At 43.7% G+C, this 27,982-nt stretch overlaps 1 protein-coding gene and 1 long non-coding RNA gene across 4 annotated transcripts in view; one reads left to right on the plus strand and one right to left on the minus strand.

Moving 5' to 3' along the window:
* LOC309662650 overlaps nt 1-10,546 on the plus strand; it is an 82,110-nt gene extending 71,564 nt beyond the window's left edge. The window contains exon 2 of the long non-coding RNA XR_014264871.1: nt 3,575-10,546. This is a non-coding gene — a long non-coding RNA (uncharacterized lncRNA). The remainder of the gene's footprint in view (nt 1-3,574) is intronic.
* The window catches only part of COL6A3 (collagen type VI alpha 3 chain), a 93,549-nt gene extending 76,462 nt beyond the window's left edge, over nt 1-17,087 (minus strand). Inside the window, exons 1-2 of one of the 3 annotated variants that reach the window (XR_014264827.1) lie at nt 16,798-17,087; nt 357-474 (exon numbers count right to left, since the gene is read on the minus strand). Coding sequence is in view for 1 of the 3 variants with exons in the window: in XM_082465550.1 (XP_082321676.1) it covers nt 357-444 (88 nt within the window). In the remaining 2 variants the exon portion in view is untranslated. Of the gene's footprint in view, nt 1-356; nt 475-16,797 lie in introns of those variants that run through there. The other 2 variants (XR_014264828.1, XM_082465550.1) reach the window with 2 other exon arrangements.
* Between the last annotated feature and the right edge of the window lie 10,895 nt (nt 17,088-27,982).

Here is a 27,982-nt window from a genome sequence, read left to right on the forward strand (position 1 = left end):
CCATTGTCTTCTCTGGGTTTTATGTGCTCTAACATCAACCAGTGCGAGAAATGTGGAAAAGCTCTTCAGATGGTAAAATATTTTCGACACAAACTTTCTGCTCACACCCAAGGTAAAAACAAACCACTTGCCAACCACCGCCAAGATATCAAACCCAAGTTTCAGTAAAAAGAATCTCTCTCTCACTGGATAAAGAGGAGCAAAAAGTCTGTAAAATAAATGAACATCCTGTAGTCAATGGCTTGGCTATCTCTTCAAAGCTTATCTAAGCTTATATTCAGCACATGACGTCTAAGATCTAAAATCAGAGAATACTGTTCCTTTTAATGAAATGAAGAGATGTTTCTGGATCTTACCTGCTTGTTGTTGTGCACGAGTAAAGGAAAAGCCTGAGAAAAAAAAGCAAAAGGTGACCACGAAAGGCAAATGCCGATGCTTCCTCATTTTGATTTTGTCTAAGCACCAAGTGAGAACCTACGAGAGAAAATAGGACAAAGGAGAATGATCAGGTCTTGACTCTCCGATTACTAACGAATGAATCAAGGATTTATCCCTTTTATGAAAAATAGTTTTGACTAAACATAGACAGGAGAATCTTTGAATCTAGTGATTGTAGGACTTTGGCCATAGCTAAAAATTGTGCAGTTCAACATTTTTTCCTCTCAAATTGAGGCAGGCAAAAATAGTATATCACGAAACAAATGGCAGAATGAAAAAGGGTCAGGAGAGAAGGTGCTCAGAGGCACAAAGGAGCAGGTTGGTGACGCCCAGCCTAACTGTCAATCGTGTCTAAAGGAATCCCGCAGGGAAGCTTCGTTCAGGGAGGGAACGGGTTTCGTCCAAATCACAACGTGTGCAAAAACAACCATGGCAGCTGGGACCATTTCGAATCTTGCCCTCATTCTCTGTTAATATTTAGCACTTTCCCTCCAACAAAAACCTGCTGTGTGTCCAACTCCAATCGCAGGATGGAGCACACCCTGGGATACTGAATTAACAAGACTGAGGCCAGTCATGAGGGCTGACGGCCACATAGCGTGGTCTCCCATGCAAATTATTTTTTAACATCTTTATTGGAGTATAATTGCTTTACAATGCTGTGTTAGTTTCTGCTTTATAAGAAAGTGAATCAGTTATACATATACATATGTTCCCATATCTCTTCCCTCTTGCGTCTCCCTCCCTCCCACCCTCCCTATCCCACCCCTCTAGGTGGTCACAAAGCACCGAGATGATCTCCCTGTGCTCTGCGGCTGCTTCCCACTAGCTATCTGTTTTACATTTGGTAGTGTATATATGTCCATGCCACTCTCTCACTTTGTCACAGCTTACCCTTCCCCCTCCCCATATCCTCAAGTTCATTCTCTAGTAGGTCTGTGTCTTCCAGCCAGCCTGGCTCAAGTCTGAATGGGCGCAGTAGGCTGTGTCACCATCACTTTTCCCTTCAAGCAAACACCACCTTCTCCCCATGCCACATCTGAAAGCACCCTAACCCACACCAAACCCTCAGGTCAGCATCTTCACCCCCCAATCTCCAGTGAGAGCAGCTTGAGGGTCTGGGCTCTTCCTTATGACCCTCCAGAGAGCCGGCCTAGGTCTTCTCCATCTGAGCTTAGGTCCCCTTGCAGGACATCACCTCTTTTCTCTTCCCCTTGATCCAAGGCTCTGGTTTCCCCCAACTCTTTCTTAGGTCTTGGGTATATGACCTGTGCAGACCCACTAGACCCCATGCTTCATTTAATGATTTGTTGTTGCTGTCTTAAAATTCTTAATAACTTTTGGACAAGGACCCTTCATGTTCATTTTGCATTGAGCCCACAGATTCTGGAGCTGGTCCTGGCTACAGCTGTGCATGTGTATCAATGACTCTTCTTACCCTTACCCAGACTTGGCAGGGGTTCCCTGGTCAGAGCCTTGGGTAACAGCATTAGAGAGGAGGGGCGTGCCGGTCAAAATTATTGGTTAATTTTTCTTGTCCTTAGTTTCAAGAAGTACTATTTGATATTGAAAATTATGTACTATAGACTACAGTCAAGCGAGAAATCCCATTTGGTTTAAGAAACCTAAATATTTTCATCTGCAGAGATTGGGTTACCATCATAATTTACAGTTCATTGTTAGGGTTTGAAGATTAAGAAGGTGGCCTTGGGAATTACAGCATGAAAAAGTAATCATCATCAGTATAAATAAAAATCAAAAACCTCTCTCTCTGGGGCATTTTTTGGTAGAAATAGAAAAACAAATCCTAAAATGCATACGGAATTTCAAAGGACCCAGAAGAGCCAAAGCAAACTTGGGAAAGGAACAATAGAGCTGGAGACCTCATATTCCTGATTTCAAATCATATTACAAAGCTACAGTAATCAAAACAATATGGGACTGGAATAAAGACAAACATGTCAACCAATGGAATAAAATAAAGATCCGAGAAACAAACCCTCAAGTATATGGTCAAATAAGCTTCTATAAGGGTACCAAGGCTACACAATGGGGGCAGGATAGTCTCTTCAACAAATGATGCTGGAAAAACTGTATATCCACATGCAAAAAATGAAGTTGGACCCTTACCTTACACCACTTACAAAGAACTAACTCAAAATGGATTAAAAATGTAAATGTAAGACCTGAAACTATTATACATTTAGAAGAAACTATAGGAGAAAATCTTCATAATATTGGATTTGGTAATGGCTTCTTCCATATGACACCAAAAGCACAGACAACAAAAGCAAGGACAGACAAATGGTACTATATCAAACTTAAAAACTTTTACACAGCAAAGGAAACAATCAACAGAGTGAAGAGGCAACCTACAGAATGGGAGAAAATATTCACAAACCATATATCTGATAAGGGGTTCATATCAGAACACATAAAGAACTCCCACAACTTTACAACAAGATCTGATTTAAAAATATGTAAAGGACTTGAATAGACATTTCTCCAGAGAAGACATACGAATGGCCAATAAGCATATGAAAAAACATTCAGCATCAGAGAAATGAAAATCAAAACCACAATGAGATAATTCAAAAAGAGTCATGTACCACAATGTTCATTGCAGCTCTATTTACAATAGCCAGGACATGGAAGCAACTTAAGTGTCCATCGACAGATGAATAGATAAAGAAGATGTGGCACATATATACAATGGAATATTACTCAGCCATAAAAAGAAACGGAACTGAGTTATTTGTAGTGAGGTGGATGGACCTAGCGTCTGTCATGCAGAGTGAAGTCAGAAAGAGAAAAACAAATACCATATGCTAACACATATATATGGAATCTAAAAAAAAAAATGGTTATGAAGAACGTAGGGGCAGGACAGGAATAAAGATGCAGACGTAGAGAATGGACTTGAGGACACGGGGAAGGGGAAGGGAAAGCTGGGATGAAGTGAGAGTAGCATTGACATATATACACTACCAAATGTAAAATAGATAGCTAGTGGGAAGCAGCCGCATAGCACAGGGAGATCAGCTCGGTGCTCTGTGTCCACCTAGAGGGGTGGGATAGGGAGGGTGGGAGGGAGACACAAGAGGGAGGGAATATGGGGATATATGTATACATATAGCTGATTCACTTTGTTATACAGCAGAAACTAACACACCATTGTAAAACAATTATACTCCAATAAAGATGTTTAAAAAAACAAAAACAAACAAACAAACAAAAACCCACAATGAGATATTGCCTCACATCCACTGAGATGGCCACTATCAAACAAACAGTAAACAAGAAGTGCTAGTGAGGATGTAGAAATATTGGTACTCTTAGGCACTGTTGGTGTGAATGTAAAACACTGCAACCACTTAGAAAACTGTATGGAGGTTCCTCCAAAAATTAAAAATAGAATTACTATATAAGCCAGCAATCCAGCTTCTGGGTATGTATCCAAAAAAATTGAAAACAAGATTTTGAAGATATATATATACACCCAAGTTTAATGCAGCATTATTCATAATAGCCAAGACGTGGAAACAATATAAATGCCCCTCAGTGGATGAATGGATAAAGAAAATGTGGTATATACATACAATGAAATATTATTCAGCCTTAAACAAAAGAAAGACATTCTGTCATAGGCTACAACACGAATGAACCTTGAGGACATCATGATAAGTGAAATGAGCCAGTCGCAAAAAGACACGTACCGCAGGATTCCACTTACGTGGGGGATCTGAAATAGTCAAACTATTAGAAACAGAAAATAGAATGGTGGTTGCTAGAGGGAGGGGGAGGTGGGAAGGAGAGTTAGTGTCCAAAGGGTACAGAGGTTCAGTTCTGCAAGACAAAAAAGTTCTAGAGATCAGTTACACAACAAGGTACATGTAGATAACACTACTGTACTATTCACATAAAAATGATTAAGGGGGCTTCCCTGGTGGCGCAGTGGTTGAGAATCTGCCTGCCAATGTAGGGGACACGGGTTCAAGCCCTGGTCTGGGAAGATCCCACATGCCGCGGAGCGACTAGGCCCGTGAGCCACAACTGCTGAGCCTGCGTGTCTGGAGCCTGTGCTCCGCAACAAGAGAGGCCGCGATAGTGAGAGGCCTGCGTACCGCGATGAAGAGTGGCCCCCACTTGCCACAACTAGAGAAAGCCCTTGCACAGAAACGAAGACCCAACACAGCCATAAATAACAATAGATATAAAAAATGATTAAGATTTGCTCCCTTGCTCTACTCTGGGAATCTTTCAGGCCTTTCCATCCAGTCATACCTTTCTTCCCCACACTCTGCTAGACCTATTCCTGAGTTTGTCCTTTGAAAAAAACAAAAAGCACATGCAATATTTGTGGTCTTTGTAAGTTTTCTTAATTGAGGATATACAGTTTAGAATCATGTAAATTCTATGTCATGTGTGTTTTACTACAATCTTTAAAAAGATAGGAAACGTTACCTGAGATTTTTTAAAGTATGGTTTACTCCGTACACCTAAAATGTAGCCATCAGTTTAACAGGAATGGTATAAATGTGGCATCGTTTTTCTGAGGCATGAGTCTTTAAGAGCTAAAACAGGAAAACAATACAACTGCACATATCTTCTTAAAGCATATGTATGTGCCCCTATAATTAAATAACACAACATTTGTCCTTGCTCCTAAATAATATTTGGAAAGGAAGAAGAAAAGAAGTATTTGGCAGCAAAATATTAAGGTTTGAGGGAGAAGACTTCAGTCCGAGGAAAGTGAAAAAAATCTAACATGAACACTGAGATGTGGTACAAAAGTTATTTCTACCCCAACTAGTGTCATTAGAGCTACGAAATCAGCTCCGCCTAAGGCCTAGGCTTTTGTACCTGCTTGACCTTCCTACCCTGACCTTCCTCTCGCCATAGGCCTTCCACGGGCCTGGTGATTCTATTTGTGGTTGTCCATTGTATATATAATTCAGGAATCCCATTTTCCCCACATTGCTAAGGAAGACAATGTTAAGGGTGGTCTAAGGTTCTCAACCTTGCCATCTAGAGCAACAGAAATAATGACAGCAAAGGAAAATCTGTCTGGCTAATTAGCGACCTGGCCTTGGCCGGGGACTAGTGTCTAGATGGACTTCTTAGCAAGATGCACGGAGGGCCAAGGAGAGCAAAAGGCAGCCCCTTATCGAAGCTGTCACCCAAGGACGTGGATGAAGTGGGCTCAGTCCCATGATTTTTCCTGCCAGAGATCAGGCCCGGAGGGAGGAGCTGGGGTCCAGATCCTGTGGCCCAGCTGTGAGGAACAGCAAGACAACAGAGTGTGGGCCCCAGGCCAGCCCAGTCAGCCAAATTGGTGGGATAGAAAAAGACAAAACCATAAACAAGAGAATGGATTCCAAGACCCACTGTTGCTTTGGATTTTCCAGGGAGGTCAAACCAGAAGTATCACCTGTGATAAAACAAATTTACCCTGTGATTCAAATTCTGAGAGCTTGAAGATACAACCCCAGCACCTAATACAAAACCACCTGTCAATACAACTTTCTCTTGGAAATGTATCAACAGTGAGAAGGAAAGGTTTTTTTGATGATCAGAAGGCCAGTCATCAAGAGAACCTATTTCTTCCTACAATGAAGTGACAGCCAGTGGTGATAATGGTGACATTCCAAAAACACAGCCCAATCTTCTTGGCTTGAAATGGCCAACACGTGTTAGGCACGGATCTGTACGATATAGGAGGGCAGTCCTCAGCTCGCAGTGCTTCGGTTCCACAGCGCCCCCAAGTCCTGGTCAGTGCTCAAGGGAGTTCCCTCAGGCAGTGTAGAAACCCACGCTTGGCTGGTTGGTCTGTTTTCTTCACTGAGAATGAATGCCCAAGCCACCGCCCCAATGTTGCCCCATTGCTCTCTAGAAATCCTGCAAGACCATGCTCTACTCTAGGAATCTTCTAGGCCTTTCCATCCAGTCACACCTTTCTTCCCCACACTCTGCTAGACCTATTCTTGAGTTTGCCTTTTGAAGAAAAAAAAAAAGCACACGCAGTATTTGTGGTCTTTGTTATTTTTCTTAATCGAGGATATACACTTTAGAGTAATGTAAAAGTACATCATACATATGCTATTCTTGATTCTTTCCATTAAAATTGAACATAGGTTTCTTTACCAGCAACAAGCATCCTACTAGAAAACTATTTTGTGGGAAAATTGTCCACCCACATTATTTAAATTTTACTGCATTCTTTCCAGAAATATATACTGTCCTTTCCAAGACAGTCTGTAATATTCTAATTGGTCGAGAACTTTTTTTAAATGTGGGATCCACAGATTTTTTTTTTAATATGGGATCCACAGATTTCAAAGGATCTGTCAACCTCCCCCAAAAGTGTACAACATTGTATCTGTGTATGTGGGAGTCTCTGGGGACAGCATCCAAGTTCACATGTGATTCTAACCACCTCTATTCTAACTCCCCACTAAAGTTCAAGCACCATTCCTTCGAGAAAAAGATTTGATGCAACTCTTCCGGGAGGTCCAGTTCAATTGTTTTAAATATTTGATCCATGCACAAGAGGCAGGATTTAAAGTAGTATTTTTGTTTTGGAATGAGGGCAAAAAAATAGTATAGGACCTCACTGCAAAGCATTGGACAATGTAATCCATGTGGAAGAAATAGGACATGACCACTGTTGAGTGTGGGGTGGGACGAGCTTCAGGCTTCTCTGCAGACAACCTTGACAGAGAACATGGGTGAACTGTGCACTGAGTAGGTTTCACTGGTTTTGGTTTTGGTTTTGTTTTGTTTTTACTATCCCTATACTATCCCTATACTGTCCCTGTACTATCCCTATACTGTCCCTATACTGTCCCTATACTGCCCCTATACTATGCCTATACTAACCCTATACTATCCCTATACTGTCCCTATACTATCCCTATACTATCCCTATACTATCCCTATACTATCCCTATATCCCTGTGTGGGATCTCTATTAACAAATTCCAAAATCTGGTAGTCTTTGGTAGAGCTCAATAAAATCAAAATCATGATAGAACAAAGTCTTAATGTCTTTCTGAGGCATTAAGGAGTTACCTCAATTATTCTCTAAGGAAAATGAATTTTAAATTGGTTGAAAATTATATGTAAAGATTTTTATTTCCAAGATCTTAATCTTATAAAAGAGTAGACCCGTAAATGAATTCTTTCTCATTGGGACACAAAGTAATGAAAAAACATTCAGTGCACTGGAATTATCTTTTCTAAAACCTAACCAGATGTTGAGGAAAGGGAAAGAGGGGAGAGAGGAAGCAGGGGAGGGGAGGAGAAGGCAGAGGAGGGCACAGGAGGGCAGAGGGGAGAAGCTCTTCCGACTCTGAAAGTGAAGGACACAAAATGATGTTTGTTGGATGATGAGTTATCCAGGCTCCACTGATGATTAACGAACTCTCATGTTCAGTTGAGCTGAATTCCCAGGTGGGGAAAAGGCCTTTAGAGCCACACACTTTTCCTGCCACAGGGCTTAGGAGCCAGTCATGCGGCTCAAGCATTCCTAGACCAGCTGGTGAATATTTGTTAATGTTTTTGTTTGCAATTAAATCTCTCCTAGTGTTTACCATGTCATGGCATCCCACTTTTTAAAACTGCAGTTTCTGGCAACAAAGCTTGGAGAATTTTTTTCATTTAGATTTAAAAGATGTCAAATAGCATCTCCTCAAATGATCACCCAGTTTGTCCATTTTAATAAGGGGGAACAAGCCACCCTCCCATTACTCTTCCTTAACTCTCCCTCCCACCCCCAAGAAATAGAGACAAGAGAGCACAAGTCATATTTGCTGGGCTCCTGTCTCGTGGGTGGGATTTCATGCCCTTCTCCCAGTAGCCCAATGGCTGCATTTTCCCCCATCTTATAGCTGGGAAACTGAAAGCAGATGAGGCAAAGTGTTTTGCCCACTGCCACATTAAAAAATTTAAAAAAAAATTTAAAAAATTGAACCAGAATCCTAATGAAAATTTGTGTTTCCAAAGCCCAAGGGAAGAACCTCAGGAAACCCTAAGAGGATGTACCGGATTTGGCCCCAATCTCAAGGAAACTCCCGACATCTTTTGGGGGAAAAATACACTAAATTTCTTTGGTGGTGACAAACCACAGATTCTGCATCAACAGACTCCGTTTGTCTGCGGCTGTTCTTTCAAATACGAAAAAAGTCAAAATTGGCTGCTTGAGACCCTTGTGTTGGGTGGGGTGTCAAGCTGCTTTGTGTCACAGATTCTGTCCTAAAGGCAATAGATTCAACCAGAGAACTTCATTAAATTCTTATCTTTCTATTGAGCATTAGTCATTCCTTTTTTTATTCGGCCTCATTCTGAAAAGAATTTGAGGTGCCTTTTTCCTTTTTGTAGCTGTCCGCTTGAAACTTTAAAAGATGCCTCTTATTATGGAGACTGCTCTACATGGGCCTGCAACTCAAAAGTGTATTCAGGGTCCAGTGACATTCCCCAGCCATTGTGCAATTCCATGAAATTAGTTTTCATTAAGTCTCCTCAGAAGCTTTTTCATTTTCCATGTCTGGAAATCTCTTTTAAGACAGAGACACACACATGCACACAAGGCGATCTTTTTCAAACAAAGACTTAAATACATCCAGAGCTCCCTTTTGAAGTCATTTATTTGGTCTTCTCCAAGCACTGCTTTTTAGAATCAGGCTGGTCCTCCTAACAAGTTCTAGGACTTCTGTTAACTCCTGACTGTCCCATTTTAAGTGGGAGCTGCAGAAATATTGGAAGACCACAGCGACAGAACTATGCCCACCTGCCGTGAAATGAAAAGTCACATTTCAGTAAACCCTAGGGGTCTCTAGCTTGCAGCCACCCTAGTTCTTTCTCTTTTTCTTACCCTTCTTCTCTTTCTTGCCTGAATCCTGGGAAAAGAGCCCCCATTCTTGTCCCCAGAGAGGAAGCTAAGAGAGGACTTATTGTCCTCCGGTTAGCGACGGAGGAGAGTGGAATTTCACATGTTATTGTTACTTGAAAGAGCTTTGGGGGAATCCTCAAAAGCAAACAATCTGGAACAACTCTAAGAAGATTCCTCCAAAGAAATGCATCGGAAGCTGCTTTTTTACAGTTTATTTTACAACTTGAATCTCGCATTTCCATTCTACGAAATTGTGCTAGAGAAGAAAATATCAGCCACGTGTACACATCTGTAAACAATTATCTGCTTGACCCAGGCTCTGAAGGTGTGTTCTGTGATAGCAAAACTTAAGTCTTCTGATCCTGCGTGTCGACTTGGTCTCACCGCCACCTACTGGTATCCTTGTTAGACACTGAGTACTGGACCCAAGATCTTTGGCTCAAGTAAAACAGTGTCTGTTCATGTCTTGGCTATTATAGATAGTGTTGCTATGAACATTGGGTGCGTGTATCTTTTCAAATTAGAGTTTTCATCTTTTCTGGATATATGCCCAGGTGTGGGATTGCTGGGTCATATGGTAGTTCTATTTTTAGTTTTTTAAGGACCTTCCACACTGTTCCCCATAGAGGCTGTACCAATTTATATTCCCACCAACAGTATAGGAGGGGTCCCTTTTCTCCACTCCTTCTCCAGCATTTATTATTTGTAGACTTTTGGTATCCATCAACAGATGAATGAATAAAGAAGTTGTGGTGTATATATGTATACAATGGAATATTACTCAGTCATAAAAAGAATGAAATAATGCCATTTGCAGCAACACAAATGGACCTAGAGATGATCATACTAAGTGAAGTAAGTCAGACAGAGAAAGACAAATATCCTATGATATCACTTATATGTAGAATCTTAAAAAATGATACAAATGAACTTATTTACAAAACAGAAACAGACTCACAGACATAAAAAACAAACTTATGGTTACCAGGGGAAAGGGGATAAATTAGGAGCTTGGGATTAACAGATACACACCACTATATATAAAATAGATAACCAACAAGGATTTACTGTATAGCACAGGGAACTATATTCAATATCTTGTAATAACTTATAACGGAAAAGAATCTGAAAAAGAATATATATATGCATATGTATAACTGAATCACTTTGCTGTACAACTGAAACTAATACAGTATTTTAAATCAACTATACTTCAATTTTTTTTAAGTGTCTATCTTGTTAATAAACAATGTCTGTTCAACAGCTCATGCATTAGAACAGAGCAATCCAGGAGGGGAGGGTTTGGCTGTGCCTTGGCAAGTTAGCCTGCTCCCGGAATGAGGTCACGTGAGGATGTCCCGTGCACCATCCGGGGTTACCTTCCTTCTCCTCATAAAGGCAACTTGAAGAACCTCCAGATTAACTGCCCAGATATTTGGAAATTTATTTAAAGACATATTCCTAGGGTCCAAGATAATAAACATGAAGCAGAAAGTTCCATATCTGCTATAGTTGGAAAAGCTAGACACCACGATGCACATGTAAAAGACATTTTACCCTCTTAAATATAAGGCAGCCAGACAAAGCATTTCCTCCATTTTTCCTGCTAATTATAAACATTAAGCAGAGATTAGTTCAGATTTAATGTTAGGGCAGAGAATGCCTTAGAAGACGCTTCAAAAGGAATTGCACAAACACCCATTCCATTCCTGCCCCGTGACACACACAGTGCCGTCGGCTCCAGGGTAGATCCCAGCGTAATCCTCCCTTCCTGCCTTGGCCATGGACTTTTGGGGCTACTGGCCTCTCCAAAACCATGGTGTTCCATTGTAGAACTGTTCAAACACAGCGGCTAAAATGTCCTCCTATTGTAAGGAAAAACTAAACATTTTGTTTTCTAGTCTGATTCGTGATCAAGTCTAGAAGAGGAAATTATTTAAGAGATTTTTTGTAAAAATTACATTGAAACATCAGATAAAATATCACCCACACTGTATTTAGTGTAATATCTGGGGAAAATTCTACTTAGTTCCTGTCTCTATCAGTAAAGGTCAGTTAATCTCTCCCAGCCTCACTAATTTTATGTGTAAAATGAGGCTGATGGCCTGATGCTCTAACCGGCAGTGATTCTGTGACCGCTTTCTTTCATCTATTACCCTAGGCTCTGACCACCGGTGGGTTTCCTGCTGTCCCCACAAGAAACAGAGAGCGCCGCAGTGCACGGCGGGGCAATCTGTGGGCTTAGCTGAGCTGGCTCTGGGTGCTGAATCAACTGATGAGGTTTCCAGAAGAGAAAAACCAGTTTCCTGGAATGGCTTCTCTTGAGACCTGAGTCATCTCCAGCTGCTGTTCAATTCTTAATTTTGAAATGCAACCAACCCACGAGCTCTTCCATCCAGTGGCCAATTCTCGATGCTCTGGGTCCATGAAAACTGAAGGTATGGGTCAAACCAGAGGCATCTGACAGAAACATTTGCCACTGTACCATTCCCTAGCCATTCCTACCTCGCAAATGTTTCTCTGTACTTCATAAGTCTTAAAATTCAGGAGAACAGCAGGATTACACTATGCAAAATGCAGCCAGACCCCTACAAAAGACTAACAATCTGCCTTTGGGAGAGGGTTTGGCAGAACTTTTCATATTTGTCCTATTTTTCTGCTTTGCTTTCTCTTTCCAGATTTCTTGAAACAACAATTACCTCTCTGCTAAACAAACTTAAAATATGCTACTCTATAAAAGACTGGTCGATGGCAAAGAGTGCCTTTCTTCACATGAAACTCCAAAATATACTCCTGAAGACTTGTACTCCCTTGATATTCCTGGCCTTAGACACCTACCTGGGAGAACACATGAGCATGTACAGGAGCGCCCAGGAAATGCTGATTTTGCTTTCCTTCTAGTACTGGGACCTCAAACTAGCAATTCACCTCCCTGTGTTCCATTTCTTCATCTGAGGTGTCAAGGGTGTGGGGAGAGCATCCACCAAGGTAGTAATTTGGGGATATTTCCAGTAGCCAAACGGAAATCATATATTTGCCAACCAGAGGGCAGGGCCTAAGTCTTAGTCATTTTTTTCCCCTCCCTTGACGCAAAGCTCCATGCCCTGGAGCACAAGGGGGTTTATTAAGCTTAAAGGAATATGAGACACATAGACCAAGGGCAGGTAAGGAAAAGTTTGGGAGTTACTGGATTAGTTCATCTTAACATCTCTTCCAGTTCTAAAATTCAAAACTCCTACAGGGATACAGCATTGCACAAATAGGCAGCCTTGCTCTGGTTCTGAAACACCTTTCTGTTCATTTAATTTAAACTTTTTTCTCAGTAGATATCAGTAAAATGTTTCCTTTAAAAGTCCTCACTTGGTTCATGCCCTTGTCATGAAGGTATTTTAGAAAGCAGAATGCTTCATTGCAAGCAGAAGTTCACCTCAATACATGCATACCTGAGCATAGGGAAAAAATAAAATTCTAAATGTACACTTACTTCAGATATTACAGTCACATTTTTAAAAATTATGTATTGAAACACTCTCCAGGTGAGTCCCAAAGTGACCCACAAGCTCTGCTGAGATGTGTATCAACAGAGTCCCTGCGACCCCGGAAACCCCACCCCAGGGACTCCCTACAATGCACGGAGATTTTTCTGGAGCTCAGAGGGATGCATCTTTCCTCTACACTTTCAGGAAAGACTATACCAGGACGAAGGTGCTACTTCACAATTTCATCTCCTTCCTAAAATAGTCTGATGAGACCAGAAGGTACTAAAATTACGTTGTCAAATTTTAATATAATGAATTCCTGAAAAGAACCCCTCTTTGTAAATCAGGGTGCTGCAGGCGCTCCCTGAGTGTGAGACGGTCATCACCCATGGTTTAGAGGGGACAAGCAGTGTCTTTTCTTGAAAGGACAGGATTATCTCCCAGATTTTTGGAAAGAGGGAATCCATATCTAGAAATGTGGATGAAAAGAACCTTTCCTTGTCTCGCTCAAGGCTGTCTGAAGAAGCAGGAAACTTTTAAAGCTTCCCTACTTGAAAACCTGAATCATTTTGAGCTTTCCTTTCCTCAGTGAGAGCTACTAATAGGATTTTTTAAATGCCAGGTCACTCCTCAAATCGTCAACTATTAATGTAGCAGTGGTGTGGTTTTTACAGCCTGCTTTCCACAGCTAAGACACCAAGAAAAGTTTGCTCCTGTGGGTTTCCGTGGAAAGGCTGCCCGAGACATAAAGTCCCATTCAGATGGGAACCAGCCCACGATTCTTCTCCAAGAGATAACAAATCCTCAGTTTCTTCCAAAAAGAACAGTGACAAGAACTAATTTTCAAATAAAACTTTTGCCTAAAGTGATTAGCATTCCTGCAAGACAGTCTCATGCAACAGAATTCGTGACCTGCCAGTGTATTTTAAATCCTAAATGTGGAATTTCACATAAAAGTGGGTAATGAGGGCTTCCCTGGTGGCGCAGTGGTTAAGAATCCGCCTGCCAATGCAAGGGACACATGTTCGAGCCCTGGTCTGGGAAGATCCCACATGCCGTGGAGCAACTAAGCCCGTGCGCCACAACTACTGAGCCTGCACTCTAGAGCTCACGAGCCACAACTACTGAAGCCCGCGCGCCTAGAGCCCGTGCTCCACAACAAGAGAAGCCACCGCAATGAGAAGCCTGCGCACCGCAAAGAGTAGCCCCCACTCGCCACAACTAGAGAAAGCCTGTGCGCAGCAACGAAGACCCAACGCAGGCAAAAAATTAATTAATTAATTTTTTTTTTTTAAAGTGGGTAATGACAAAGACCCCTGTAACCAGTTGTCTAAATACTCTGAGCAATAGCACAGATGAAGCCTCCAGGGCAAAAGTCTACTAACTTTCAAAAGGGAAGGAGGTCTGATTTCAAGCTGGCTTTAAGCGGCGGCATCTGTAACCACCTAACCTAAAACTAAGGTCCGATGGGGAGCCTCATCTGAGTCACGAACCCATCATCAATCATCAGTTGAAGAGAGGGGTTTCTTCCTACTTTATCATCAGTGTTGTATTAGGTTGTAAGGCACAAAATCACAGAAGGTACTTATGATGACAGAATGAGATGCAGTGAATCCTCAACACTTTGAAAATAGAGGGAGGTGCAGAAATAAAAACAATTCGTATTCAGAAAGATAGGAATTCTTCTTGCCTTACATCAGAAGTATCCTTAAGACCCCAAGTTTGGACATTCACCATACATCCCATCACCTAAGGACCACAAAGCATGGTGGGGTGAGGCACACACCCTCCCAAGTGCTGGAAGAGCCCGGGCCAAGGGCTAACATTCTAGAGACTTCCCCAGCTGCCTCCGAGGAAGGTGGGAGTAGCTACACCCTCCAATTCCCCCACTGGAAAAGGGCAGGGCACCCACACTCACCACCGTGCTATGGGATTCTTCCCCAAGTCCTCCTCTCCGCCAGGTATCTTCTTAATGGTTTCCTCACTGCCGTGAGCGGAGTAAAAAAAAAATAAACCTTATGGTAATGGAAAACCCTTGCCTCCTCAAAGAAGAGATCAAGACCACAAGACCATTCGTATAGCTTGAATTCCTACAAAAACCCTCACCCCCCCCCACCCTTCTGCCTTCACCCTCAGCAAAGCCCACACAAGATTGGGATTGACATATATACACTAATATGTATAAAACAGATAACTAATAAGAAACTGCTGTATAAAAAATGAATTAATTAAATTTAATTTAAAAAAAAAAAGAATGAAGCAAAATGCTGGTGCCGTCCCTCCAGGCCCCCATCCCCAGAGGTGGCCTGGATGAGGGATGCCTGCTCAGCTACTCTGGTCACAAAGCCAGTGTCGGTCCCTGGGCACCAGCTCTCTTCTCTGGCACTCCTTTCCCCGTTAGTTGGTAGAGGCCCCGGGAAGCATAATCCAATTTCCCCATCGCTTTTACTAGAATATGATGGGAGGACGCTGCCTTCTGGGAGGACAAATCAAACAGTATGTTCCAAATCCAGATGTAAATTAGCTCAGGGTCCTCCAGTGCTGGGCCATCTGCTTTCCTGAAATGGTAAAGACTTTACTGCTGTCTGAGCCACCTACTGGTGCTGTGGCCTCAGCAAGTAATTGAGCATCTCAGAGCCCCTGAGCCTTCATCTTTAAAGCCAGGGAACCACACCTCAGTGCCTTCTAACCAAGAATCTCTTCCTTTATCTTTAGCCCAGCAAAGAACTCAGAAGTTTCAATAATGTCCAACAGCCAACTGGTGGTTTTCAACATCATTTTGCTTAGGAACAAAAAATACCTGATTTTAAAGCCACTTCAGTTTTTTGAAGTATTAGGAATGGGTCCCCTGGGAAGTTGGGGGACCCCGGTGTGAGAATAGTCTATCTGCATGAGCTCTGACCACCCCTGCAGCTCAAGGACCCTACGGTTCTCGTGGAGGCAGCTGTGTGGAGGCTGCCATGGGCCAGCTCCTCTGAGTCCCCACTCGGGGGGGACACTCCCCTCCGTCTACAGCGGTTTGCTCTTGGGGTCCAGACCAGCCTTTCAATTCGCTCCTTGGGCTGGCTGTGAAATGCCAGTTTCTGTTTACACCCCCCAGTACTCCTCTGGGGCCTCCTAGGAACCCCACCCCTGCTTCAGTCCTAATTTTCCAACACGGTAGCCCCTGAAACAGGTCCCCAGAGTAGACTGGCAACTGTCAGAGGACACTTTCCATCCTGGGCGAGGGGGCCGGAGCCCCACCCTCCTGGCTGGGGAACGGGCTCCCGGCCTCCGGGCTCGGTACTTGCTCCACTTCTGGGCAACACAGGCCAGCCCGTGGCCCTAGGGGCCCTGCCCTAGCCACTGGGCATGCTGCCCAAACACCAAATTCCTTCTCCTCCTCTGACCCCTGCAGCTCCTTTAAGCAGCCCCAGAGGACTAAGTCTCCAGCAGTAACTTCAGATTCCTGAAAAGATGGAGCCCTGATGGTAATAGCTGAGTAACTCTTGACTTGGCCCCGTTCCTGGACACCAAAGTCACCACGATCCCCCGGAGGTGACAGATACACCCAACCAGCCCACGCCCCAGGGACGTGGGAGAACTCAGGGTCTCCCCAAGGTAGCTCTCGAATCCTCGGAAAGACACTTCTGCGAACAAAGCAGATTCTCAGATTCCAGCTGAGCTTCAGTTTATTTATGTCAAATAAATAAACCGTGAGCCGAAAAGCACCGCAGTCAGGAGATCAGAGGGTGATGGGTGGGGGGGAGGTAGCGGGGGGCACGGCACGACTCATGGGCAAGCAGGGCCTCGGCCCAGCTAAGGAAACCCAGATGGCACAAACTGAGAGAGAAAAATCGGCTGGGTCTTCCAGAGACCAGCAGCGTGTACAGAAAACAGACTCTATGGGAGCGAACCTGAGAGCCATCGAGAAATGGTCAGCGGGGTTTAAAGCCTTTCCCTCTGGCCACAAACCCAACACAGGGGGAACAGGGGCGAAGTGGCACTTACCCTGAGCAAACCTGGAGAAGTGTGTGTCCCTGGGCTTCGCTATTCAATTATGTGCGAATCTGACACATGTTTTTCCCACTGGCTGCGTCTCCTTTTCCTTCTGCAGGACAGGGGACCCCGAGCAGGCAGAAAACTCCCCCTGTGGTCCTTGCGGGGGGCTGGTGAGCGGGAGAGCTGAGCGGCCTTCGGTGGAGGACTGAGCTCCAAACTGGACCGTGTCCAGGGATACAGCCAAGGCTCCCTCCAGCTCCTCCCTCCTCCCACCCCTCCTCCGACGCCTCCTCTCCCCCTCCCCACTCGGGCCTGCCCCACACTGTAAATGAAAACCAGACTCTCACTCTGTTGCTTCTGGCCCAGCCACAGGCTGATGTCACCTCGGAAGGCTGTCTTCACCCTACGAGCCCGTAGCTGGACGCCTGCAAACCTCAACTCTTAAAAAAAAAAATCCACCCCTTCTACTCATCACCTTTGGGGCTGGGTCCCTGGCCGCAAAGAGAATGAATTTTGGAATGTTCCCGTGGGTCTCCATGGTTTTGCTGCAGTGTTTTCCAACACCATCTGAAAGGAAAACAGGAAATGCAGTCTCCCGCCTCCCCCCTCACCACGCCCTCCCATTTCTTCTTGAAGTTTCTGAATTGAGACTTCTCCTAATAACCTCCCCTTTCAAATATAAAAAACCAGCCGTTAAAATCGCCTTGGCGTTCTGCTAACCAAAGTTCTGTTTGCCGGTGAGAAGACAAGGAAAAAAGACTAGATTTTTTTTTGTTTTTTTTTTTTTTTGTGGTAATTCTGTATATAATGATTCTGATCATGAAGCTAATGGTCCCAATTCCAGGACACATGCAAGGGGAACAAGAATGGTTATCGTGCTCAGATTTACAGGAAAACTCTTGAGAAAGAATTTGTGTTTTGGCAAAGCTTTGTACCTTTCACAGCACTTTGATATGCATTATCTCTTGCACCAAGAACATCTCCACCTGTCAAAGAGATATGTGTCGTGTTTTCTTAAGTGAGATTATGGTCTCATTTTACATATGAGAAGAATCTGGGTTCGTAGCAGAGCTCAGATCAGAACCCTGACCGTGGACACCCCCAAACTGCTCACTGCTCACCCATCACGTGGCCCCCCCCCTTGAAAATTCCATTCATGCGAGATATCAAGAGACATCTGAAGAAACAAACTTATGGTTACCAGGGGGTAAGGGGGAGGGAGGGATACATTGGGAGATTGGGACTGACCTACACACATTACTATATATAAAATAGACGACTAACAGGGAACTACTGTATAGCACAGGGAACTCTTCCCAATACTCTATAATGATCTATATGGGAAAAGAATCTAAGAAAGAGTGGATATATGTGTATGTATAACTGATTCACTTTGGTGTGCAGCAGAAACTAACACAACGTTGTAAATCAACTAGACTCCAATAGAAATTTTACAAAAGAGAGAGACATCTGAAGGATACTTTTGACTTGGAGATCCTTCCAAAGCCAAGTCTGAGGAGTAAAGGTATCATTCACTCCTTTGCACAGACGATGTCCTTCCGGTTTAGGGAGGAAGGGGAGATGGTACAGGAGAGACAGTGCCTGCTCCCCTCCTGCAGCTCCAGGGCCCCCTTACTCATCCACAGGAAGACTCACCCCCTCTCTACACCCTGGGGGTTCAGCTCGAGGAATGTCAGAATGGGGATGGAGACCTGGATTGAGGGTTTCTCTGTCCATCACCTGTAGAGGAAGAAGAAATGAGCAGAGGCTCTGAGAAGGAGCCACATTGCCTGTGTGACGTGTGGGAAGACAATGTTCTCACGCAGGGCAGCTCGTCTCCCACCAGAGTCCCTGCTCCAGGCGGCAGGCGTGGACTTGGACCCGAGGAGCTGGGACACGTGCTGCCACTTCATCGGTTGGCATCTGCAAGTTCAGCTCTGGAGAGAACCGTTTCTCCGAGGCACATCGCCTGCTGAAAATTAAGGCAACGATTGATTACAACTTTCTGTTCCAAGCAGCTCCGCTCAGAGAGATTAATGGAACAAGCGTGGCCTATGTACTCCCATTCCGTGGTTCTTTTTCCCAAATACCAATACAACTATTGCTTTTCAAAATAGCTAGGAATACACATTCCTTGGTATTAGGAATTTCTACTATTTCAATGGCAAGGGTGATGCATCGTTTAGAACAAGACTTAAAGAAATAAAAACCCCTGCTCAAGCAGGAACGGTTCTCTGTAATATTTAACTGTAACTAATCATTGACAATCTAGACCCTCGCCAACACTGTCTGTGGCCTCAGAAACTTCTGGAAGCTGGCAGCCGTTGGTGGAAAACCTCCCACATCCTCCCTTGAACTCACCAGAGAGAGCATTATGGCTCCTATGGTTTTCTCACTTAATCACTGGGATTTGGGATTCTCGGTGAAATGACCAGTTCCTCCTGCCGTCTGGTCCCAAGAGGAAACCATCTCAAAGGTGAGAACTGACCTCAACATCAAGGGTCCTGGGTCTGGGCCTGGCCACCCAAGGGACCTTACAGAATCTCTCAGTCCAGTTTCTTCTTAAATGTTGTGTTGAACCTGGGTACCTCTTCCCATTTCCTTCTGCACAAGTTAGAAAGTTACAAACCCCACTTCCCAGGCCCCGCTGTAGTTAGGGCTTCCCTATGCACCGCTGTGATATATAGGAAGGTGGGGAGAGGCATGGAGATTTCTCTACTACTTTAGCTGGTCTTTTCCCTCCTGGCAAGTATAGTGTGGAGGTCCTAAGGGAGCCCCTCCCAGACCCCTTCCAAGGCTGGAACACAGCACCCTTTTTGGAGGACTGCTCTTTCCTGCTGGAAGCTGCCTCTTCTGGAGAGGCTGGGATGTGTGTGGTAGGTCTAAGGGAGACGCCAGCTTCCCAGGTGCTGAGGGTGAGTTGAAGGGAATTTGTGAAGGCAGTAGCGGCAGTCAGACCCCTCAGCCCAGCATCCGGGTGGTGGCTGGGGAATGCCCCTCCCCCATCTTCCTTCTCTTACCCCTGGATTGCCGCTGTGATCCTAAACTCAGGCTCTGCAGTGCAGCCCCATGCTTCCCTCCCTCCCAGAACGGGCCAGAGGATCAAGCTGGGATGCCCTGGAAATTACTACTGGAGGCCCCGCCTCAAACCCACTCCTCTTGCCCTTCCTGATAATTCCTAGTGACGAATTCCTTTCTGCTCACAGTAGCAAAAGCGGTTTCTGTTTCCTGCCTGGAACCCCGACTGGAACAGATGTATTACATCAGCTCTAAAGCTTCTTTCAGTTCCAACAGCCTGTGCTTATATATTTTATATGACAGAACAAAACGAAAATAGCACTATGCCCAAATGGGATTGTAGATGTAATATTGTATTAATTAGTCTCTGGCTCAGTCATACATAGATTATTCTGTAACTGGTGGCCTCTCTGCCTTTGGTCTCTTCCTTAGAAGACAGCCTTTAGGGACTTCCCTGGCGGTCCAGTGGTTAAGACATCAGGCTTCCATTACACGGGGTGCGGGTTTGATCCCTGGTCAGGGAACTAAGATCCTGCATGCCGCATGGCGTGGCCAAAAAAAAAACATAGGAAACCAAAAAAAGAAGATGGCCTTTATTGTTCTTCTTGTACTTCTCTCTTGGCACTACTGATAAATTCTCTCTGCCATTTGCAGACTTCATCACACTAACAAACACACGGAGTCAGCCCGCACGGATACAGACTCTTACAATGAATTGCCATGCCTCAGCTATACTATCGTACATGTGGAAGTCTACACTTAAATGGAATTTTAGTACATTTTTAGAAGAAATGTGAAATGACTTCTCCTCAAGTGCCATCTCTTTCTTTTAATTCAACATAATAAGTCCATGCTGACGGAGAGGAGAATGTACATACCACGACTCGCATGACCCTGAAATTGTAACTTGGATCTCCATTGAGAAGGACCCCCAGGGAGCTCATGAGAATCTTAAGAAATTTCCCTGGCAGATGCCTTGGGAGGAAGGGGTTGAATGACTCACAACCAGCTCACCGGAGTGAGCTTCTAGAAGTGCATGTGAGCTGAGCCCTTTTCCACTTTACATCTTTAATAACCCCCCTCAGATCAGTTCCCTACTGCCACCCCCAACCCCCATTGTCATAACAACCAGCCTCCCATAATAGACACTGGTAGCCCTAACAGAGTTGACGGGAGCCGGAAGTCCGCCATTGTGACTTTGGTCTCCAGTTCAGAGATATGTGATCTGGGGGCCTGGTCCTCTGAGCTCATGGTCCCTTGACAAGTCGGGAGGTGCCTCGATGGCTTCCACACTGGAAAGGCCTGTTCTAGGTCACAGCCAGCATCCCCGACTCCTCAGCCCCCAGGATGCTGCTCGAGACCAAAAAGCTCTTCCCAACAGGCAACCACAGCTTTGGCAAATAACAAGCAGACATGGAGACTACAGCACTGTGGGAAAAGAAGCATCCCAATTCTGCATAATTACGTCCCAATCTTAAAAGATCGTACGAATCCTAAACTAAAAGGAAAAGCACATTTTCACCAACCGCACATTAATTTTCACAGAGGCATTACTATTTCAAGAGAAGAAGGATTGTGAGTCCAACCAACGGGGAGGCTTTGAGGTTTCCACTCACCCTGCAGCTGGAGGGCGGCTGGGATTCCTCATTCCATCCCCATGCCGGTTTTCAGCCTCCATAAGCAGCACCGTGGAAAGTGGGCCGCCCGGCTAGGAATGAGGCCCTAGTCCTTCTCTGCCACTAATGAACTGCAGGTCTTGGGCAGGGCGGCTCAACTTCCTCATCTGTAGACCAAGGGCAGCTGTGCACCAAGGTGTCCGGGACGGTCCAGCATCAGCCCCTGGGGAGTTGGGGCTAGATCATCACATTTGCCTCGGCCTGATTTCCAGCCTCTACTTCCTCCCTGGCCCCGGGCTGCAAACTCAGACTCTCCACCTCCAGATTGAGCCCCATCCAACCCCAGTCTCAGGGGCAAGGATAAAAAACATGGTGGGCTCGCTGCCCCTTCTCCCTGCTCCCCGTGCACTTGGTACACATGCCCTGATGCAATCCTCCCATAACTCTGGTCTACTGTTCAAATAATGCTGTTGCAGCAATTTTTGAGTCTAAAGTTAAATGACATCTCACCTCCAATTACTAAAATACAGCAGGCTACCTAAAGAAGATGTGGTACATATATACTTACTCAGCCATAAAAAAGAACAAAATAATGCCATTTGCAGCAACATGGATGGACCTAGAGATTGTCATACTGAGTGAAGTAAGTCAGGCACAGAAAGACAAATATCATATGATATTGCTTATATGTGGAATCTAAAAATGGTACAAATGAACTTATTTACAAAACAGAAGTAGAGTCAGATGTAGAAAACAAACTTATGGTTACCAGGTAATAAGGGAGAGGGGAGTGGGGAAGGATAAATTGGGAGATTGGGACTGACATATACACACTATTATATATAAAATAGATAACTAATAAGGAACTACTGTATAGCACAGGGAACACAATACTCTGTAATGGCCTATATGGGAAAAGAATCTAAAAAAAAGAGTGGATATATGTATATGTATAACTGATTCACTTTGCTGTACACTTGAAACTAATACAACATTGTAAATCAACTATACTCCAATAAAATTTTTTTTAAATAAAAAATATAAAAATAAATAAAGTATAGCAGGCTACAAAGGAAAATATCTGCGGGTCGTGGAGGGACATCTGTTACATCATTTGTCTAGACCAGCACTTCCCTTATTGTGGGAAAGGCCCTTCCCCTGCTTTCATCATGTGCTTCAACAGGGAGCCACCATCTTCCTGCCGAACCTGCCAGCACCACCTCCTCTGGTTGATGCAGGGATGGGCATGTGACACAAGTGGTCCAAACAGCCCTTCCCCGGGGTTTCCAGCTCGCGCCTAGAGCCGGCCCATCTCGGGATCCCAGAAGCTGCCGCATTTCCTGCCGTGGGGAGGAAGGCAGCCAGAGGGAAGGAAGCAGAGAGGAGAGAAGGAGAATGAGTACCATCAGCTTCCTGGTTCCAGATGTCCCAAGACTGAGCCTACCCCCTTGTTTGGTCTCATCCTACACATCTCAACTCTCCCTTTGATTATGTGAGCCAAAACTTATTCATTTTTACCCTAATTCGAGTTAGGATCTCAAGACTTGCAACCAAAAGAGTCTTGCCTGATGCACTAATAAAAATTGTTCACAGGGCAACCTTCTAATTTATGTCCTAGGCTAGCAGATCAGTCAGACCGTTGCAATAATGACCATGGCAAGTCTATGATTACGTCTGCTGCAATAAAAATGTACCCCGTCTTTATTTTCCTTGATTTTTTTTTAGATTAAAGTATAGCCGATTTACAATGTTCTGTTAGTTTCAGGTTTACAACAACATGATTCAGATATATATCTGAATATATAAATATTCTTTTTCAGATTCTTTTCCATTAATTCTTTGCTTTTTCTTGAAGCCATTTTTCTAATCAAACAGACAGAAAGTGTTGTCACTGAGTATCACATAGACTCAAAAGCCTGCCATGGAAACTAGAGATTCAGTGGATTCTCCAAAGTCTCCACCCAGCAAGACATGGGGGAGGGCTTTGCATCCTAAAGAGAGTTTTCAACTTTAAGTGCACGGGAAACACCTCGTAACAATACACGTTGTTGCAAAGAATTGCCTAACAAGAGGAATTTTATACTTACCTTGAATAAGTAACTTTGGGGGAACATGTTAACCCACTCCGTTTGGGGGAATAAGAAGATGCACTGAGTAGAGGTAATCTGCCAGCACTGAGCTGGCTCTAGGAAAATCTGTGTAAAATTTCCCAGTTAAAATTATAGCATTCTTCCTAGAACTTCGTGAGCTATAAACCATGCTCAGCTGATTCATTTTAAGGATGGCAAACCCAACTGTGAGAGTGGCCAAGAAAGTTTTTGCAGTTGATTGGAATTCAAAAATTCTAGCAAGGAGATGTTTGGTCTTATAATTATCAGACGACACCAATTTTGGCTCATTTTTCAAGCTTTGAGATATAAATTTCCATTCATAAAGAATGGGTGGATTGGTTCTTTCTTTAACAATCTTAGCCTTAGTCATAAAGTCAAATGTCTCCTCATTTTAGCTTCAGGCCATCTCCATTCCTTCATTCATTCAGCAGACATGTACTGAGGGGCCTTTGTGTAGAAAAGCACTTTGCTGGGAGGCAGAGGTGAGCTGGGATGCATCCGACAGGAAGTCTTCCCTCCAGGATCTTATGGTCCAAGTGAGACCTAAAGGGAGCCCAGAGAAAATGCTTGGGGAGGCCAGGAGAGGGCGCCCTCGTCTCCATCTGGGAAGGTTCAGGGATTCCTAGAAGCTGTGACCTCTGGCCGCGGGACTTGAGAACGGGACATTGGTGTGCAGAGGCAGGTCCTTCAGGAACAGGAGGTTCCAGTTACTTTTCAAGAGTGAGTTGAGGCTACTTGGGAGTCTGGTGAGGAGGACACAGCCCCAGATCCCTGCCCCCTGAGACTCACGCCTTCCTCACCCCAAGAGGAACCGGAAGTTTAATTCCAAGAGCAATGAACTCCAGGTCCAGGGACACCGGGCACAGAATAGGGCAAGGGCGAGACCCTGAACTAGCATGAGGGGACGTGGTAAGTAAAGTTAAAACAATAGAGATTTATTCTCCCTCAGTTCTAGAGGCTGGAAGTGCAAAATCCAGTTGTCAGCAGGGCCATGGTCCCTCCAAAGCCCCTAGGAGAGGATCCCCCCTTTTTTCCTCCAGCTGCTGGTGCCCAGGCATTTCTCCATCCAATTTCTGTCTCTGCCATCACACAGCTTCTCCCTGTGTGCTTCTGTCTTCTTATAAGGACACCAGTCAAATTGGATGAGTCCCCCTTCTCCACTGTGATCTCATCTTAACTAATGACATCTGCAACAACCCTGTTTCCAAATAAGGTGACATTGTGAAGCAGTGGGGGTTAGGACTTGGACATCCCTTTTTTGGGAAACACAGTTCAACCCATTACACCCTCCCAACAGAAAACCGGAAAGTTCCTCCATAACTAAATTCACTGGACCAAGAAAAAAAGCTGAGAAGATAGGCAGGTCTTCACCCCACTGTGGAACCCATTATTCAACAAGCCCCTTACCTGAACACAGATAAATTAATTAAACTTATAGGAAACAAAGACAATGTAGGGAGCAGAGAAAAGTTTTCTACAGAGTAATGGTGAGCATTCATAGAAATCCAAGAAAAGATATTGCATCCATGAAACAAGAAAAGGATGCTACTTTTTAAATGAGAATATTTAATATTTACTGGCTAAGAAAGCGTTTAGTAGTTAAAAATACCATAGCAAATTTCACTTATATGTGGATTCTAAAAAAGTTGACTCACAGAAGCAGAGAGTAGAATGGTGATTTCCAGAGACTGGGTGTTGGGAGAAATGGGGAGATGTTGGAGAGATATTGGTACAAATTCAGTTATAAGTCGAATAAGTTCTGAGGATCAGAACAGCATGGTGATAATAGTTAACAAAACCATATTGGATACTTGAAATTTGTTGAGAGAACAGATCTTAGGTGTTCTCAGTACATACACAAAAAAATGGTAATGATGTGAGGTGATGGATGTGTTAATTAGCTTCATTGTGGTAATATGCAAAATAATATCATAGCAAAACTAAAAAATTCGATAGAAGTTCTGGGACAATTAACAAGAGGGAATCCCTCAGCTAGTATGACAAAAATCAAAGAGAGAGAAAATAAAACAGGAAAGACAAGAGAATTACAGGCCCATCCAGGAGGCCCAAAATCTAAGAAATAGAAATACAGAATGAAAGAACAGAAAACAACAGGGAGGAAATTATCAAATAAATAATATGAAAAAAAAATCCCAGAATTGGAGGGTCTGAGTTTCTGGACAATGAATGAAACAATGAATGAAGAAAGATCCTTGCCAAGGCACATCCTTGCCACATTTCACAAAACACTGACCATCAAGAGAAGATCCTGAAAACTTATAGAAAGTCAAAAAGGAAAAAAGATTGGGGGTTTACACAAAGGATTAGGAATCAGAAGACCTATCAGACATTCTCAAAAATAATACCAGAAAGAAGGACACAATGGAGAAATGCCTTCAAAAGTCTGGAAAAGGACTTCCCTGGTGGCGCAGTGGTTAAGACTCCGCCTGCCAATGCAGGGAACACAGGTTCAAGCCCTGGTCTGGGAAGATCCCACATGCCACAGAGCTACTAAGCCCATGCGCCACAAGTACTGAGCCTGAGCTCTAGAGCCCACGAGCCACAACTACTGAGCCCACGTGCCACAACTACTGAAGCCCGTGCGCCTAGAGCCCATGCTCCGCAACAAGAGAAGCCACCGCAATGAGAAGCCCACGCACCGCAACAAAGAGTAGCCCCTGCTCGCCGCAACTAGAGAAAGCCCACGCGCAGCAACAAAGACCCAACTCAGCCATAATTAATTAATTAATTAATTAATTTTAAAATTTAAAAATTAAAAAAAAAAAGTCTGGAAAAAAATATTTCCATCCTAAAATGCCACACCCAACTAATCAAAGGTAAGAGCAAAGACACCATTAGGTGAGATTTCAGAAAATTATTTTCCAGTACCTTTTCTCAGGAGTCTACTAAAGGATGTGCTCCACCAAAATGAGAAAGAAAACCAGGAAGAGGGAAACAAGGGCTCTGGGAGAGAGGGATCTAACAGAAAAGGCAGGAAAGGGGCATTTCCAGGTAGTTGGTGTAAAACAAGAGCTTGTACAGCCAGCTTGGAAGTTAGCGGGCCAGGACCAGAACAAAAGGTGGGGTCCAAAAGGGAGGCCCCCAGGAACTTAGGAAACAGATAGATTCGTGTTGTGTTGGGTGATTATCGAAAGGAGTTTGGGGAAGAAATACTCATAGGTATGGAGACTAGCACAACAAAGAAGAGGTCACTAGTAACTCTCCTAAAAACATAAACACAGAAGAACTGTTTAAGCAAAACACATGATAAAATTATCAATAGGGCGGGGGAATGGTGGACATAAGAAAGCTGAGTACTCATTTCCACGGAAGGAAGTCAGAAGATACCTGCGACTGAAAAAGCTGAGAAGAACAGTACAAGTATTACACGTAGATGGAGACAAATATCAGAAGAAAGAAAAAAAGAGTTAAAATGGTTTCAGGAAGGGTAGGACAAAGGGTTGCTGGGTTTAGTTTGTTAAAAAAAATTTTTTCTCTCCCCTTTTTAAAAAAGAGAGAAAAACAAAATCAGGAAGAAAATCAAATAACTTAGCTCTAGGTTTAATACTTGGTTTCCAAAATTTCTGAAGATGATTAAAGGGTAGAAAATTCTGAGCAGGATCCCTAACAACAGCATCAAGTTTATATGTCCCAAAGTACTACTTTTTGATTTGGAGGAATGGATTTTTTGGCGTAAAGTTCAAAACTTCGGGGCATAAATTTATATACACATTTCCATCATTTAAAAAAAGAAGTGTTGACACACTTTCTTAAAATCCAAAACTCAACACCCTTCATAAACAGCCTTAGCAGGTAATTATGAGTAATAACCTGAACATAATCAAGGATGCTTCATTGTGTCTGAGGTGTCACCTTCAAGGATTTGCCCTACAGGAGGCTGAAGCAAGGAGAACCTCCATCTAAAATGCTTTTCTCTCATCTCTTCTTCTGCAACTGAGTCTCTGTCATGATTAAAACATTGTGTTTTGTGAAACAGAGTCCAACCTCATCACAAGCCAATAGCAAACCTCCTCCCTGGTGATCTGAAGCGAGTGTTCATGGCGTAGCGTGGGATACTGCATACGGAGCATGGCGGCATGCCAAAGAGAGCAGGGCTGTTTACAACTCACGTCTGATATTTACATGGACTGAGACGTTTTAGCTGTGCCATGCCATTTTGTCTCCAAAAAGTGTCTTTAATCACTCTTCTAAGACAAAAGGCTTATTCAGGGAAGGGTTCCAAACCCTTCTAAACATTGCTATAAATATCTGGTTTTCATTAATTCTAAATGAACTGCCATTTCTGTGTTCCAAGGAATTTTCCTTGCTTAGAAAAGAAGGTCAAAATGTAATCTTGAGAGCTGCTCCCCGAATGTACCTTGTTTTATCATTGAAATTCACTGCAGCTTCTGTGTTTCAAAATATTTGAAACAACACACGTAAAACAGC

Source organism: Balaenoptera physalus, assembly GCF_965194825.1.
Source record: "Balaenoptera physalus genome assembly, chromosome: 6".
NCBI lineage: Eukaryota > Metazoa > Chordata > Mammalia > Artiodactyla > Balaenopteridae > Balaenoptera > Balaenoptera physalus.